General features: G+C 38.3%; 1 protein-coding gene across 1 annotated transcript in view; it reads right to left on the reverse strand.

Moving 5' to 3' along the window:
- LOC110336936 (vomeronasal type-2 receptor 116-like) overlaps positions 1-15,763 on the reverse strand; it is a 72,825-nt gene that overhangs the window by 51,488 nt on the left and 5,574 nt on the right. The window contains exon 2 of the mRNA XM_021219673.1: positions 8,054-8,281. Within this exon, the coding sequence (XP_021075332.1) occupies positions 8,054-8,281 (228 nt within the window). The remainder of the gene's footprint in view (positions 1-8,053; positions 8,282-15,763) is intronic.

The following is a 15,763-nucleotide window of genomic DNA, read 5'->3' on the forward strand; positions in this document are numbered from 1 at the left end:
TTTTATGATTACTTTTCTGTATGTGGTATATGTGTGGTGTATGTTTGTGCTACATATGCTCACAGGTATATGTATGTGTATGAAGGCAAGAGTAATATGTTCAATGTCTGGCTTATCAATCTTATTCCCATGAGACTTCAGTTGTTATTGAAACTGGAGTTTACCATTAAATTAGACTGGTTGGCCAACAAGCCTCAGTGACCCTTCTTTGTTTGAGAAGTTCCACACTACAAGGTTTTAGATGCGCATGGCCATCTCCAGCCTCTTTACCTGAGAATTTTTATAGTCCTTATGATAGGATGGCCATCACACATACACTGATCCATCTCCCCAGGCATACATGTTAATTTTTGTGTATGTGTATGTGAGTATGTTTAAGGGGAGGTATGGATCATGAAACAAGAAAAGGCACCNTAGGAATGGAAGAAGACAGCCCAATCAAAAATGTCTGATAGGTTAAAGAATATGTACAGCCTGCATGCAGAAGCAGATGTTTGTAGAGAAGAAGGGTGCTATCAGGACATGGACAGGGGACGAGGCAGAGGAGTGGGGGAAGAGGACAAGTAGGACAAAGTATGTATGAAGANNCCTNAANGAANTCTTTACTTTGAANGGTAATTACAAAAACAGTGGAAAGACTCTGCCTNTTCATGTGGCCCTAGCTTAGCTTTTCCCAATAATCCATCAGGCTTCCAATCTCATCTATCTACACTGCGTCTGCTGATACCAAAAAAGCATTTTCTAACAGGAAGCCCTACTGGTCTGAAAAAATCCTGGAGTTAAGCAACATCACAAGTGAACCTAGCAGATATCTCAAAAACATTTCATCCAGACACAAAAGAATATATATTTTTTCATAGCATCTGATGGAACTTGCACTAAAATTGTCCATATACTTGGAAAGATGGCAAGTCTCAATAGATATAAGAAAATTGACGTAACAATCAACAATCTCTATTCTGTCTGACTGCTATGGTCTAATGTTTGATATCAAGAACAGAAAGTATACAAATTTAGAGAAATTGAACAACTCTCCACTGATTGAAAAATGGAATCAGGAAGGAATTTTAAAAGATTTTATAATTGAATGAAAATAAAATGACAATATAACCAAACATATGCAACACAAAGAATGCAGTCTTGAGAGCTCTAAGTGACTACATCAAAAAATTGGAGAGCTCTCACATTACAAATTTAATAGCAAACCTGTAAGTATAGAATTAAAAGTAGAAATAACACCTAAAAGAAATGTATGTCAGGCGCCAGCACCGGGCAACCTTGGGCCCGAACTTGGCGGACGGTCCCAAGGTCTCCAGAGGACCCTCCACTCCACAGGTGCCCTAGCTTGCCCAGGATCTTAGGATCACTAGCGAGTGGAATACAACATCTGCCCAAACAGAACCAGGGGTTCCTGGGGCCAGCTGGAGCATGGACACAGGAACCCTGCCTGAGCAGTGGCTCAGGTTCCTTCTGGTCAGTGAAGGTCTTGGTTTAGAACTCAGTGGACAGCCCCAAGATCCAAAGAGGAGGTACCACTTCCAGGCACTCTAACATGCTCAGGATCTTAGGATCCCAGGATCCAAAGATACCAGGAGCTTGGTCACACCAGGATCTCAGGGTCTCAGAGGAAGCTTGACTGCCAAGAACTCAGACACACCCAGAATCTCAGCATCACAGGATCCCAAAATCACAAGATCACAAAGAAACATGAACTCTGAGAAGTTCTGACTCAACAGGGATTGTAGAAAGAACAGGCTCCAATCAGATATATTGAGGACAGGGATAATCATTTGAGATAATCAGCTTGTGGGAGGCAAGCATAAGAACAGAAGCAACAGAAATCAAGGTTACTTGGGCATCATTAGAACCCAACTCTCCCACCATAGCAAGTCCTGGATACTCTATCACACCAGAAAAGGAACATATGGATCTAAAATCACTTCTCATGATGATTATGGAGGACTATAAGAAGAACATAAATAACTCCCTTAAAGAAAAAACAGGAGAACACAGACTAACAGGTGAAAGAATTGAACAAAGTGATACAGGATCTAAAAATGGAAGTAGAAACAATAAAGAAATCACAAAGGAAGACAACTCTGGAAATAGAAAACCTAGGAAAGAAGTCAGGAGCCACAGATGCAAGCATCCCCAACAGAATACAAGAGATAGAAGAGAGAATCTCAGGTGCAGAAGATGTCATAGAAAACATTGACACAACAATCATAGAAAATGCAAAATGGAAAAAAATACTAACCCAAAAGATCCAGGAAATCCAGGACACAATGAGAAGGATAATAGGTATAGGCAAGAAGGAAAATTTCCAACTTGAAAAGCCAGTAAATATCTTCAACAAAATTATAGAAGAAAACTCTAACCTAAAGAAAGAGATGCCCATGAACATACAAGAAGCCAGCAGAACAAATAGTTTGGACCAGAAAAGAAATTCCTCCTGTCACATAATATTCCCAACACCAAATCCACAAAACAAAGAAAGAATATTAAATGCAGTAAGGAAAAAAGGTCAAGTAACATAATGGCAGATCTATCAGAATTATACCTGATTTCTGCCCAGAGACTATGAAAGGCAGAATATCCTGGGCAGTTGTCATATAGACCCTAAGAGAGCATAAATGCCAGCCCAGGTTACTATACCCAGCAAAACTCTCAATTACCATAGATGGAGAAACCAAGGTATTCCATGACAAAACCAAGTTTATACAATATCTTTCCACAAATCCAGCCATTCAAAGGAATATAAAGGGAAAACTCCAACACAAGGAGGAAAACTATGATCTAGAAAAAGCAAGAAAGTAATCTTTCAACAAACCTAAAACAAGATAGCCACATGAACAAAATTCCAACACTAACAACAAAAATAACAGGAAGTAACAATTACTTTTCCTTAGTATCTCTTAATATCAATGGACTCAATTACACAATAAAAATACATAGACTAACAGACAGACTGATTACATAAGCAGGACCCAACATTTTGCTGCATACAGAAAATCCACCTCAGTGACAAAGACAGATACTACCTCAGAGTAAAAGGCGTGAAAACAATTTTCCAAGCAAATGGTCCCAAGAAACAAGCTGGAGTAGCCATTCTAATATTGAAAAAAATCGACTTTCAACCTAAAGTTATCAAAAAAGATAAGGAGGGACACCAAAGCAACCCCAAAACATCTACCAAAGAACTTCTCCAGCGGATAAATAACTTCAACAAAGTAGCTGGATATAAAATTAACTTAAATAGATCAGTAGCCTGCCCTATACAGATGATAAGCAGACTGAGAAAGAAATTAGGGAAACAACTCCCTTCACAATAGCCACAAATAATATAAAATACCTTGGGGTAACTTGAACCATGCAAGTGAAAGATGTGTATGACAAAAACTCCAAGTCTCTCAAGAAAGAAATTGAAGAAGATTGCAGTAAATGGAGCGATCTCCCATGCTCAAAGATTGCAGAAATCTCAACACAATTCTTCATAGAATTTGAAAGAGTAATTCTCAAATTTTTCTGGAAAGGCAAGAAACCCAGAATAGTGAAAACAATTGTTAACAATAAAAGAACTGCTGGGGCGTGGGGGGGGGGGAGATCACCATCCCTGACCTCAAGCTATGCTATAGAGCAACAGTGATAAAAAACATCATGGTATTGGTATAGAGACAGGCATTTTGATCAATGGAATAGAATTGAAGACCCAGAAATAAAACTACACACTTATGGACACTTGATCTTTGACAAAGAGGTCAAAAGTATGCAATGGAAAGAAGAAAGCATCTTCAATAAATGGTGCTGGTCTAACTGGTAGTCTGGATGTAAAAAATGAAAGTAGATTCATACTTGTCACCTTGAACAAATTTCAAGTCCAAGTGGATCAAGGACCTCAACATAAAATCAGATACACTGAATCTAATTTTGTAGCCCCCAAATTACTGATGCTAACTCTCTGTGGTTAATTGCCCTGCTTCTTCGAACCCTCACCAAGGAGACCCCAGGGTTGTGTACAGACAGTTTGCCCCTGTGTATTCCCCCCCCACAGCCCCTTCTGTGGTAAGTGCAGTATTCAGGCAGCTGGTTTCTGCACTGAGTCTCCGTGCAGCAAGCCCAGGGCTCCCTTCCCCGCTCTGGCCGCTCTGAGAAAACCCAGCCCATGTTTAGAATGGCACTGAACATAACCCCCCCCTTAATAAAAACACCTGAAGGACCCAGGTCCTAGCTTGGGATTGAATCCCTGCCACTGTGACACCAGAATCAAGCCTTCCCTCTGATAAATGGCTGAGCTCTCCAGTTGTCTGTACTTTGGACCTTAGAGAAATAACAAACTCAAAGAAGCTTAAGGCCCCACATTTAAATCATAGAGAAAGGTTAATCAGAGGTCACAGACAGTTGTGGCTGGTCATAAAAATTAGTTCCTGATAATCCCACAAAAGGCAATCTTTAATCCCCCTCCCAGCTTCAGTCCTGTCCCACCAAATGATATTGAATTTGAGTTACAACCTGCTGGCTATCCTCGGCCTCCATTCCCCTTCACCCTAGATAGTCAAGGAATTCTTAACTGCACTGTACATAAATTCAGTGTTTTCTGGACTCGTTATCAAATGCCAGTGGAGGCTTTTGATCTGAGTCCAGACTTGAAATAAAGGCTCTCTTGCAAATTGCAGCAGACTTTTTAATGCTTGCGTTCCTCTGGGTTTCCTAATGACTGAAGGCATACACTAGTAGAAGAAATAGTGGCAAAGTGTCTTGAACTCATTGGCATTGGTGGAAATTTCCTAAACAGAACTCCAATGGTTCATGCTGTAAGATGAATAATTGATAAACTCGTTAAACTGGAAAGCTTCTGTAAGGCAAAGGAGACTGTCAATAGGACAAATCAGCAGACTGGGGGTGAGGGGATGTCACTAATTCCACGTCAGATAAAGGGCTAATATACAAAATATATAAAGAACTTAAGAAATTAGACACCAAAAAAAACCAAACAACCCAATCAAAAAATGGGGTATAGAACTAAAGAGAGAATTTACAACACAGGATTCTTGAATGACTGAGAAGCACATAAAGAAATGTTCCAAGTTGTTAGTATCAGGGAAATGCAAATCAAAATGACCCTGAGATTCCACCTTACACCAATCAGACTGGCTAAGACCTAAACCTCAGGTGACAGCAAATGTTGTTGAGGATGTGGGGAAAGAGGAACACTCCTCCATTGTAAACTGGTAAAACCACTCTGAAAATCAATCTGGAGATTCCTCAGGAAACTGGACATAGTACTACCTGAGGACCCAGCTATACCATTCTTGGGCATATACCAGAAGATGTTCCACCATGCCACAGGGGCACATGTTCTACTATGTGCATAGCGGCCTTGTTTGTGATAGCCAGAATCTAGAAACAACCCATATGTCCCAAAACAGAAGGATGGATAAATGTGGTTCATTTACACAATGGAATACTACTCAGCTATTAAGAATGAGGCCATCCTGCGTTTTGTAGGCAAATGGACAGAACTAGAAAATACCATCCTGAGTGAGGTAACTCAGACCCAAAGAGACATGGATGGTATGTATGTACTCAATAAGAAGTGAATATTAGCCAAGAAATTACAGAATACCCAAAATACAGTCCACAAAATTCAAAAAGATCAACAAGTTGAAGTGCTCAAATGAGGGTGCCTCAGTCCCACTTGGGAGGGGGAAGAAAGCAATTACAAGTGGAGAGGGAGGCAGGAACATGGGAGGGAAAGTGATGGGGTGTGAGAGAGGGAAGAGAGGGGAACATGATTTGATATTAGGTGAGGGAAAAAGGACTGAAGCCCTGAGGTCCAGCAAGAAGAATGGAAACAGGCAACCTCAGGAGATAGGAGGTTGGGGGAACCCTCCAGAATGTACCAGAGACCTAGGAAGTGAGAGACTCTCAGGACTCAAATGAAAGGACCTTAGATGAAATGTTGGACAGTAGGGAGAGGGAACTTATAGAGCCCACCTCCAGCAGGAAGACAGGGCATCAAGTGAGGGCGGGGCATCTCACAGTTGTGACTGTAATTGTTCTTGTCTCAAAGAATTACAGGGATGGAAATGGAGAGAAGCCAGAGAAAAAGAAGGTCCAGCAATAGTCCCAAAGAGGGATCCAGCTCAAGGGGAGGTCCCAAGGCCTGACACTATTACTGAGGCTATGGAGTGCTCACAAAAAGGGACCTAGCATGACCACACCCTGGAAGACCCAACACGCAGCTGAAAGAGTCAGATACATATATTTACACCCAGCCAATGGACAGAAGCAGCTGACCCCTGTTGTTGAAATAGGGAAGGCTGAAAGAAGCTGAGGAGAAGGGCTATCCTGTAGAAGGACCAGCACTCTCAGTTAATCTGGACCCCTGAGATCTCTCAAACAGTGTACCACCAAACAGGCAGCATACCCCAGCTGATTTGAAGCTTCCAACACACATACAGTAGAGGACTGCCAGGTATGTGTTCATTCAAATATGATGCACCTAACCCTCAAGAGGCTTGAGGCCCTAGGGAGTTTAGAGGTCAGGTGAGGTGGGGGTGGGGACATCCACCTGGAGACAGGGGAGTAGGAAGGAGGTATGGGATGTTTAACAGTCGGAGGGTGGACAGAGGGTGTGTGTGTGTGTAAAATATGGGGAGTAAATAAATAAATAAATAAATTTAAATAAAAAGTAAAAAATAAAAATAAAAATAAAACAACAACAAAAAATGTGTCAGAAAAAGAAATGCCAGAAAATCTTTTATGTTGATCAAAATAATTCTAAATATCCTGAAGGGTCCTTGCCATGACTTTGTTCTTCAGTAATATTCTTAGTTAGTTTGCAAATGATAAACTTTTTATTATGAGTGTACACATATGAAATGGTGAACTAATTTTGCTATTAGGATAAATGCTAGTATATAATATGTTTTCGTTTTAAATAAATCTGGTGTGTGTATTATAAAATTGTCAAGATTTTATGTTTTATTAAGATAATTGATATATTTTCTGCTGATTTTATCAAGCTTTTATCTACTTAAAAAGGTTTTAAAGTCAAAAATCTTTTGAGTAACTGTTTACGGGGCTGGAAAGATGGTTGAGTGGTTAAGAGAACTGAGTGTTCTTTATGAGGACCAAGTTCAATTCCCAACACTACATGGCAGCTCACAGCCTTCCATGATTCCAACTTCAGAGGACACAACAACTGCTTCTGGCTTCTGCTGACACCAGGCATGCATGTAGTGCCCAGACATAAATGTAATCAAAACACACATACACAAAATAAAGTAAAATTTAAATTTTTAAAGTTTATTGAAAAAAAATAATCCCAAATAACCCAAAATTTGCATTTTTGGTACGTGAGTAAGTAGTTAGGAAGCAAAAATCCAGAATAAAATTTTTTTAAGTTTCACAGGAGATTTTATTTTTAATTTTTGTGAGACTGTATAGCTTATGTAATATAATTTTATGTAATATAAAATACATCATTTAATATTTTATATATTTATATTATTTTAGCATTTCAATAATATTTTTAAAATTTATATAGAAAATTTTAAAATATTTGTACATAAAATTGCAAAAAATTTATTGCAAAAGAAAACATAAAGAAAAATAGATAATTAATATAAAAAAGTATTTTAAATCTTTTCATGCAAAAGGTTTTGATGATGCAACTCTCATTCTCTTAATACCACACACATCGCCACTAACTCATCACTCACTCAACTCCATCCCTTTTCTTTCTCTGTTTCAAAAACAAGCAAATCTGAAGACAAAAACGCAAGAAACACACACTAGCTAAAGACCAACATAACAAAAAGTGTCCAAACAAAGAAATATGATATAAAAAGATAGATTTTTAAAAATCTATCCAAGTACTACTGAGTTTCCTGGGTATAGAGCCTGCCCTGAAGTGAGCTTCCACTGGAAGAAACTGCTTTTTCCTTTCTGGGGGGTTGTCTATTGCAGATAGCTTCTGGGGTAGGGGTAGCTCAAACAAGATGTGTTTTATTACATGAAGTTCAAAGTGTTAAAACTATACTCAACTCACCTCTGTAATTCCGGTAGCCCATTCTACCATGTCAGCAGATAAAGATAATTGTTGACCAAGTGGACCATATGGGGAAAACTGTCCAACTTTCACCTTAAGTTGAAGACCTTCTGGAAAGTTCCAGTAGTTGAGAATGTCATATTCTGCATTCAATTTCATTTTTTCATCCAAATTCACTTGTTCTCCAGCTGGATTAGTAAACTGCATGTTCTTCAGAAAAGGGTGCAGCTAAAAAAGATAGATTATGCATTGTCTTATGATGAAGTTAGTACCAGAGTGAAGACCAATAACCCAACTCTTATGGAAAGTCTCTTATTGTTTAAATCTTTGGTGCATGAGGCAAATTTAACACAGGTATAAAAGTTGTATGACAAATGGCAGTTTATGGATAATTAGTGGTGTAATATTTCTGAAAATGTCCAACAGACAATTCTTAATCATACACCAAAATAATTAGTAAATGAATGAAACTCAGGCCATTGTCAGCTTTTCTAAGAAAAGTTAGCCCCATCTATTTTCAGAATCGACCTGTCCTGATTTGCTTTCCATTCCTTTGATAAAAATCTTACAGGTTACAGTCCTAAGGTATGTAGAAAACCAAAGCAAGAACTCAAGGCAGGAGCCTGGAGGTAGGAAATGAAGCAGACACCATGGAGGGATGTGCTTCTTGACTTGCTCCAAGACTTACGCAGCTTTCATTTTTATGCAACTCTGGACAACTTGACTAGGGATGGCACTGTCCACAGTGGGTTGAACTCTCCCACATATCATCAATCATTACTCAAGTAAATTCCTCACAGACTCGCCCACAGGCCAATCTGACAGATGTAATTACTCAGTTGAGGTTACCCCTTCCCAGGTAATTCTCATTTGTGTCAAATTGAAAAAACTAGCCAGCACATTGCTCAGAGCAAAATGAGCCTTTGAACACCTTAAGTGGTGTTAGATGAGATTCTTTAAGTGTCAAGAGTAGTCTTAACACCACTCAGACACATCAGTAGTTTATGCTACAGAGTTATAGTTCAGTTGGTAGAGTTGCCTATCATGAATGAAATCATGGGTTTGACCCCAGCTCTGCATAAAACTGTGCATAGTTTTTCTCAGCACTGTAGGAGGAACAGAAGTTTGTTGTTGTTCTTGGCTGTATAGCAAATTTGAGGACAGCAAATCTAAGCATATTAGATTATTCATAAATTGCAACAATGTCAGCAACACAAAAATAGTTTTCCTTCTCATTTAAGCAAATGCTTAGGCATATGCTGAAAGGACCTCATATCTTACTATAGAGATATTTGCTCTATTCAAAACATTTAGGGAATTAAATCAGCATAGATGTCCATAAACTGATAAATGGATAATGTAAATGTGGTACTTTACACAATGAACTATTATTCATCTGTAATAAAAATTAAATTATGATTAATTTTAGGAAAATGGATGGAACTGGAAAATAGCATATTGAATGAAGCAATTCAGTACCAGGAAGACCAAGGTAACATGTTTTTTCATTTGTAGCTCATAACTTTCAATGCTTATATTTGTAAGCTTAATATGGGGGTGTTTATAGGGATCAGGGAGTTATAAATGGCTTATGAGAGCGGGAAGGAGAAGAGACAATATGTGTTGGGGAGGAGGTATTAGACCACTGAAGGTATGGGAGAGAATGGCAGATAGAAATTTGAAGCTGGAGTGAGAGTGGAGGATACTGACGAGGACAGGGAGAAAATTTAACTAAGCTTGTATGAAAAGGCCTATGGAAATCTACTGATTTTGTTGGTCTACTAAAAACATATTTAAAAAATTCAATTGGAATTATGGCATCTTGCATTATTTGATAGTCCTTCTCACAAAAGGTAAAGATTGTGAAGCAAAAAATCCCAGTATTGGGTATAGATTGATTTCTTATGAATTGTTTGTCAGGGAGATCCAGAGATTCCCCCAAATAACTCGAGCTATTGTCATTGCTTCTGCTTGTCCATAACTGATATATTATTGTTAAATGTACCAAGCTAGAACTGAGCCTACAGTCCCCCCTCAAGGCTAGCCTTTGGGGGCGGAAATCATGTATACTGTTGGGGAAGCAAAATCATCAATAGTACTACCCTGCTGCAAGTCCTTTGTTTACAATAACGACCTCTTTATTTAGATATGTTCACTGGGAAGAGTAGCATGAACGTTATTGTGAATGTGAAACACAGAGCATAGGAGGGAATTTCTAGTTTCTACTCATGATGAGAGAGAACCTTGGACCCAGCAGGGAACATACACTGTTATTTTGCTAAAGGGGTATCATGTCAAACTGCTTTCTAAATATTTATGTTTACACTCATATGTTAGTTTTGCTTTCAGTAGTAATTGGAAGAAGTTCTTGGCACAAGCAGTAGTTAACACAAAGGTTTATATGTTGTCAAAATGCTAATAGTGACTGACTCATATAAAAGTTTGATAAAATGTCCTTCATATGCACAGACACTTGAACAGTTGATCCTCTGTTGGTGATGTTGTTTGGGGTTGGATTAGGAGATGCTGCCTTGTTGGAGAAAGTATTCCATTGGATGTGTATCTTGAGAGTTTGAAGATTCATACTATTTCCAGTTTGTCAGCTCTGATTCATTCTTGAGTTAGAGGGTATGAGTTCTCAATTTCCTGCTTTGGTTGGTAAACAGGCCTACTATGTCCTGCTATGCTGTCCTCACAATTATGGCTTTTAAACCTTTAACTGTAAGACAAAGAGATCTCTGTTTTCTCTGAGTGGGTATGTTCAGAGTGTTTAACACAGCAACAGGAAAGTAATTAACACAGAGGTTATTAACCAGGAAAGAGGTATTGCTGAGAAGAACCCAACCATATTGTTTTTGGTAGAATATGGGAGTCTGTGGAACTTTGAACTAGAAAAGAAGTTGATTGCTATAAACAGAGATTTAGGGCCTTTCCAGTATAGCCTGGAAAACACTGTTGAGAACATTGTCTATGTCCTGTGGTGTAGTTCAAGAGGGTGCAGAAATAAAAAACGGTAGTAGCTAGACTAGAGGCCATTTCTCTGATATTTGGGGGGTAAAATTCTGTTTGCCTCTGTCTTTGTCTTAAAAACTTTCCCAGGGTTTTAAAAAAAGTAAAGAATTTCTTTGGTGGGTAAAATTTCAAGACAGCCCAGTATTGAACCTTGGGAATCATTACTATTAACAGCTTCTACACAGATCTACAATGAGCAAGAGCAAGTGGGGCAGAAAGAAGTAAAAACTGTGGCTTGTAGAGAAGAACATTGGGAAGCTAATGCTGCAACACTGTGTATGGTAGGAGAGAGTCTGTGGTGATTGGGGAGACTAGTGCCATTAGGAAGAGGCTTCAGAATAAAGAGAAGGATGGGCTCACGTCAAGATCTTGAGATAAGTTTCCTACTTGTTAAGGAGCTTAAGGTGCATTTTTCCTGCTTCTAAACATCTAGTGAACAAAAGCATTGTTGCTAATGTGAATAAGGATAGGAGGAAGATGCATCCTAAAGTGGCAGCCAAACTTAACCATGTTGTCTATGTGGTGTTGGCTTTAGAGATAAATAGGATGTAAGACTGATAACTCCTCTATGTTTTAGGGTCATTGCCAGGCCTGGGCAGGTTGTGGTATAGAAGTACNTATGTGTACTAATGGAGTTAGAGACCCTGAGAGGCAATTAAGTGAATCTATGAACATGAAGCTTTGGTTGTAGTGAAGAAATCAGGATATTTGAGATATCTGTCAAGGAGGTTGCATATTGGAAGTGGGACCATCGTATGAAAATATGTATGGTGCTGGCAGCAAAGCTGGAGGGGTGGAGTCCTTTGAAATAAAATTTCCAGATATCAGATATGGAATCACAGGATTTAGTGTTTGCTTTACTGAGTTTCAGTCTTGCTTTGGTCTTGTACGTAAAGGTAATGTGTGTTTTGTGAAATTTTGTATTGTTAATATATAACTTGCTTTTTGCTTTAACAGTGATTTATACTTAGAGATTATCTTGAGTCTTAAGAAGTCACATTGGACCTTTAAATAGTGTTGAGAGTATAAAAGACTATGTGGAATTTTTTATTATAACATGACCAAAAACATTTGGAGTCTAGAAAGTGGAGTGTGGGTGTTTTATTGAGTAACATTTCCCATACATTCAGATAGTTGATCAGTTGGTCTACACTTTGTGGTATTGTTTGGGGATGTTTAGAAAGTTCAGTCTTATTGGAGGAAGTATGTAACTGGAGTTTGTCTTTGAGAGTTTAGAAATGTACTCCACTTCCACAACACTGTTTATGATTTATGGTTGAGGTAAAGATATGAGCTGTCAATTTGCTGTTCCAGCTTCCATGCTGGGTGCTACACGATCGAGTATTATAGATTTTGGCACTGGAAATATAAGCCAAACTAAGTTTTTTCTTCTGTACTCTGTTTTAGTTGTGATGTTTTATCACAGCAGCAGAAGTATAATTAATATGAAGTGCTTGCTTCTAAACAGGTCACACCAAACATTCAGGGAATATTGTGGAAGATGTATCAAAGAAAGTAAGATATAGAGGATGAGTATAAAAACAGTGTTCTTTGTATGATAATCTGATGTTGCATACATGAATTTATTGCCGCTGTTATTATATATGTATGACCTGGATGAAATTGTACTCATGATTTATCATTCAGTGGGGGAGTAACTCATGAGCTTCCATAACTTCCTGAAGGTCTATGGTCAGTCAGTGGTTCCAGGAGAGGCAGTGCCCATCTTTGCAGTGCTGTAGCTAGTAAGAGATTGCCCATGTTTTGGTAATTAACCCCCAGTCATGGTTATGTGAAGAATCATATTTAAACTCAGCAAGTCACAAAAAAAGATGTGAAAATGGGAGTTGTATCTGTTGGGAAGAATGTTTCAACATGAGGGGTGGGGATAAGGTAGTGGGATTAGCATGAAAAAACCAAATATTTAGTATATACATTTAAGAAATGATAAAAACACTGCATAGTAGGTATGTCCAAAAAGTTGGTTAACTTTTCCTGTCGTTTAAGGAGTTTATGTGGGAAGCTAAGGTCTTCCTTTGATCATAGTCTGAAACTTCTTGAGCTTGGGAGTGTAATGTCAGTTGGTACAAAATTGAAGACAATGATGTCTAATCCTTCAAAGGATAATAAAGGGAAACACCAACACAAGGATAGAAATTATACCCTAGAAAAATCAAGAAAGTAATCCTTCCACACACCTAAAAGATGACAGCCTCAAGAACAGAATCCCAACTTTAACAACAAAAATAATAGGAAGCAACAATTACTTATCTTTAATATCAATGGACTCAATTACTCAATAAAAAGACATACACTAATAGACTGGCTGCACAAACAGGACCCAACATTTTGCTGCTTACAGGAAACCCACCTCTGGGAAAAAGACAGACACTACCTCAGGGTGAAAACCGGAAAACAATTTTCTAAGCAAATGGTCCAAAGAAACAAGCTGGAGTAGCCATGCTGATATTGAATAAAATTGACTTCCAACCCAAATTTATCCAAAAAGACAAGGAGGGGCACTTCATACTCATCAAAGGTAAAATCTACCAAGATGAACTCTCANTTCTGAATATCTATGCTCCAAATNNANGNNCAGNNANATTCANTAAAGAAACTTTANTAAAGCTNAAAGCACACATTGNACCTCACACAATAATAGTGGGAGACTTCACCACCCGACTCTCACCAATGGACAGATCCTGGAAACAGAAATTAAACAGAGACACATGGACACTAACAGAAGTTATGAAACAAATGGATTTAACAGATATCTACAGAACATTTTATCCTAAAACAAAGGATATACTTTCTTCTCAGCACCTCATGGAACCTCCTCCAAAACTGACCATATAATCGGTCATAAAACAGGCCTCCACTGATACAAAAATATTGAAATTATCCCATGCCTCCTATCAGATCACCACCGATTAAGGCTGAACTTCAATAACAACATAAATAATAGAAAACCAACATTCACGTGGAAACTGAACACTTTACTCAATGATACCTTGGTCAAGGAAGAAATAAAGAAAGAAATTAAAGACTTTTAAGAGTTTAATGAAAATGAAGCCACAACATATCCAAACTTATGGGACNNAATGAAAGCAGTACTAAGAGGAAAACTCATAACCCTGAATGCCTCCAAAAAGAAACTAGAGAGAGCATACACTAACAGCCTGACAGCACACATAGAAGTTCTAGAACGAATGGAAGCAAATTCACCCAAGAGGAGTAGATGGCAGGAAATAATCAAACTCAGGGCTGAAATCAACCAAGTGGAAACAAAAAGAACTATTCAAGGAATCAACCAAACCAGGAGCTGGTTCTTTGAGAAAATCAACAAGATAGATAAACCCTTAGCCAGACTCACTGTAGTGCTCAGGGAGAGTATTCTAATTAACAAAATCAGAAATGAAAAAGGAGACATAACAACAAAACCTGAGGAAATCCAAAACATCATCAGATCTTACTACAAAAGGCTATACTCAAAAAAACTGGAAAACCTGGAGGAAATGGACAAATTTCTAGACAGATACCAGGTACCAAAGTTAAATTAGGATCAGATTAACGATCTTAACAGTCCCATTTCCCCTAAAGAAATAGAAGCAGCCATCCAATAGTCCCCTAACCAAAACAAGCCCAGGACCAGATGGGTTTAATTCAGAATTCTATCAGACCTTCAAAGAAGACTTAATTCCAACTCTCCTAAATCTATTCCACAAAATAGAAACAGAAGGTACTCTATTCAAATCATTCTATGAAGCCACAATTACTCTGATACCTAAACCACACAAAGATCCAACAAGAAAGAGAACTTCAGACCGATTTCCCTTATGAGTATTGATGCAAAAATACACAATAAAATCCTTGCAAACCAAATCTAAGTACACAACAAAATAGTCATCCATCATGACCAAGTACGCTACATCCCAGGGAAGCAAGGATGGTTTAATATTCGGAAATCTATCAATGTAATCCACTATATGAACAAACTAAAAGACGAAAACCACATGATTATCTCATTAGATGCTGACAAAGCATTTGACAAAATCCAACACACCCCTTCATGATAAAAGTCTTGGAAAGATTAGGAATTGAAGGTCCATACCTAAACATAATAAAAGCAATATAGAGCAAACCAGTAGCCAATGTCAAACTAAATGGAGAGAAAGTCAAAGCAATCCCATTAAAATCAGAGACTAGACAAGGCTGCCCACTTTCTCCCTACCTATTCAATATAGTACTTGAAGTCCTAGTCATTGCAATTCGACAACAAAGGGAGATCAGGGGGATACAAATTGGAAAGGAAGAAGTCAAAATATCACTATTTGCAGATGATATGATAGTATATATAAATGACCCTGAAAATTCCACCTGAGTACTCCTAAACCTGATAAACAGCTTCAATGCAGAAGATGGATATAAAATTAGTTCAACCAAATCAATGGCCTTTCTATATACAAAGGGTAAACAGGCTGAGAAAGAAATTAGGGAAACAACACCCTTCACCATAGTCACAAGTAATATAAAATACGTTTGTGTGACTCTAACTAAGGAAGTGAAAGATCTGTATGATAAGAACTTTAAGATGGCCTATTCGGCCATCATTGGGAAGAGAGGCCCCTTGGTCTTGCAAACTTTATATGCCCCAGCACAGGGGAATGACAGGGAGAAGAAGTAGGAGTGGGTGGGTAG

This window comes from Mus pahari, chromosome 19 (genome assembly GCF_900095145.1).
Source record: "Mus pahari chromosome 19, PAHARI_EIJ_v1.1, whole genome shotgun sequence".
In the NCBI taxonomy this organism is placed as follows: domain Eukaryota; kingdom Metazoa; phylum Chordata; class Mammalia; order Rodentia; family Muridae; genus Mus; species Mus pahari.